Below are 2,552 nucleotides of genomic sequence, written 5' to 3' on the forward strand. Positions count from 1 at the left end.
GCACACCAACCCAATGTAACTCACGTCTAACAACAGTCTATTAACTAACTATTAAATAATAAATCACTTTAACCCCATTTTACTGTAGCTAACTGATCTAAAACACAATATCAAGTGAACAGAACTATATTCACACATAGGGAGCTATTTTTAGCATCATTTCAGTTCTCTTCAGTAATGGGAGGAGGCCTTTATAACCCATACAGACAGTCAGTCAGCCACTGGATGACATGTAGTGAGTCAGACGCAGGCTAAAGCCAAAGTAAACTGCCGCAGCTGAGGTGGAAAATCAGACCCAAACTGTACAAAGTGGCATGAACAGCCGACTTACTTCATCCCGACAAAATCTGTATTCAATTTAGCTCCCAGACCGTCTATTGAAGACATTTTTTAGTTTTCAAATACAGTCTAGTAACCTATAATGACATGTTACTCAAACATAATGTTTTTGTTGGTGTTCGTCGTTTTAGAAACCCTGTGGCCTACAGAATGGTGTAGTCGTGCAACATACACATTTTTTAAAAAGGGGTTCTAAGCGGGTTCTTAGTTTGTCCCTGTAGGAGAACGCTTTGAAGAACCTTTTTGGGTTCCATACAGAATCCTTTTCACCTTTTCTACTTTAGGACAGAGTGTGGGTGCTGGTAGGCATTTTCCTGGCTACACAGTGTACAGGTTTTTACTGTTGCCTGCTTGCGGCTCTGTCAGTATGTGAAGCGCATTGTCATTGAGTTTGATTTAGTGATGGATAGAAGGGTGGTAGTGATGGATAGAAGTCTCTCTCTCTCCCTCCCTCCCTCTCTGTAGTGATGGATAGAAGTCTCTCTCTCTCCCTCCCTCTCTCTCTCTCCCTCCCTCTCTGTAGTGATGGATAGAAGAGTGGTAGTGAGTGAATCATGATAGAAGTCTCTCTCTCTCTCCCTCTCTCTCTCTCTCTCTCTCTCTCCCTCCCTCCCTCTCTGTAGTGATGGATAGAAGTATCTCCCTCTCTCTCTCTCTCCCTCCCTCCCTCCCTCTCTGTAGTGATGGATAGAAGTCTCTCTCTCTCCCTCCCTCTCTCTCCCTCCCTCTCTGTAGTGATGGATAGAAGAGTGGTAGTGATGATAGAAGTCTCTCTCTCTCTCCCTCCCTCCTCTCTCTCTCCCTCCCTCCCTCCCTCCCTCCCTCCCTCCCTCTCTGTAATGATGATAGAAGAATGTAGTGATGGATAGAAGGGTGTAGAGATGGATTATAATCTGGTATAAATCTCCAGGGGAGATCCATCCAAGCATGCTTGAAGATGCTCACCTTGTCGGGGTCATCGTAGAACACCCCGATGCAGTGGAGTTTGGGTCCGATGCTGCAGGCCTCGGTGTACAGGGCACCGATGTCTTTGTACGGTCCCTCTTGGAACTTGTAGGCGATCGTCACGTTTCGGATCGGCGGCGACCCCGTCTTGATGTCCACCTCGGAGAACAGCCCCGAGTGCAGGATCAGCCAGACCACCGTCACGATCAGACACACGACGAGGAACGCGATCAACACTACAATGATACCCTCAGACATCTTAACTTAGACTTAATTAAAAAGAGCCAACACAGTACAGTGGTTCAGTTCAACACAGTGGTTCAGTTTCCAGTAACCCTTGACCAGTGATCCTGATTGCCCAGACTGATGCCCAGAGAGAGCCTCTGCCTTACAGATGGACCACTTTGGCAGACACTTACTACTAAAGAAAGTGCGAACCGAGATGGATCAAACAGCTATTCCGAGTGTTTGCGATCACATTGATATCAATTATGAGTATAATAATCCATTAATGCGCTTGGCCTGTGCATGAACCAGAGAGACCTCCAGTGACAGACAGACGGCTGAGGGTCCGACGACGCTTGTTGGCAAAACCGTTTATTTCCCTAAACACAGAAACGCGCTTCCTGGATGAAACCATTAGTCTTTGTAAAGGGGGTGTCCCTGGCTGTCAGTAGCTAAAGCTGTCCAGTGTGTCTACTTCATCATAAGAATTTGAAGTCTGTATTATTCTGTGAATGATCATGACACTACTGTTCACTAATCCAAGTATAACCGTTTGATTGCGTTCATGCGAACACCCAGATCCAAGTCAAACACCCCCGCCAACATGGACATGATGGTTCAACCCGGCGACTCTTCCAGGAGGAGGATGGAGCTTCAGGTGGTCTCATCTCTATTCTGTTTCACGTCCCTCGATTTCCAGTGAATAATAAGCGAATTCATATTCAGAAAGACAACAAATCAGATTGGTTTGAAGATGAGGTGTCTGTCCTGTCAGTCATGGTGGCAGTGAACAGAGGAAACATCCTTTTTTCTTTTTTTTAATACTTTATTTTTCTTTTCTTTTTTCACATGAATAACAAAGAACAAAAAAACAGACAGGTCGAAACCATCCTTTTACATAAAAGGCTCAAGATAACGAGGAACGAGACCAGCAACACTGTTGTGCGGGCATGGATTGTTGACTAAACAGGCTCATGTGATGACCGGAGGAACAAGGAGCCTCAGAGGCGTAGAGGGCCTATCCTTCTGTCCTAGGCTCATTC

The 2,552-nt window shown here is 45.7% G+C and overlaps 1 protein-coding gene across 1 annotated transcript in view; it reads right to left on the reverse strand.

Annotated features, from left to right (window-relative positions):
- Positions 1-1,812, reverse strand: part of LOC308173394 (testis-expressed protein 264-like) — an 11,541-nt gene extending 9,729 nt beyond the window's left edge. The window contains exon 1 of the mRNA XM_080548412.1: positions 1,285-1,812. Within this exon, the coding sequence (XP_080404538.1) occupies positions 1,285-1,542 (258 nt within the window). The 5' untranslated portion in view covers positions 1,543-1,812. The remainder of the gene's footprint in view (positions 1-1,284) is intronic.
- Between the last annotated feature and the right edge of the window lie 740 nt (positions 1,813-2,552).

The sequence above is a fragment of the Nansenia antarctica genome, assembly GCF_963989245.1.
Source record: "Nansenia antarctica genome assembly, chromosome: 18".
Classification (NCBI taxonomy): domain Eukaryota; kingdom Metazoa; phylum Chordata; class Actinopteri; order Argentiniformes; family Microstomatidae; genus Nansenia; species Nansenia antarctica.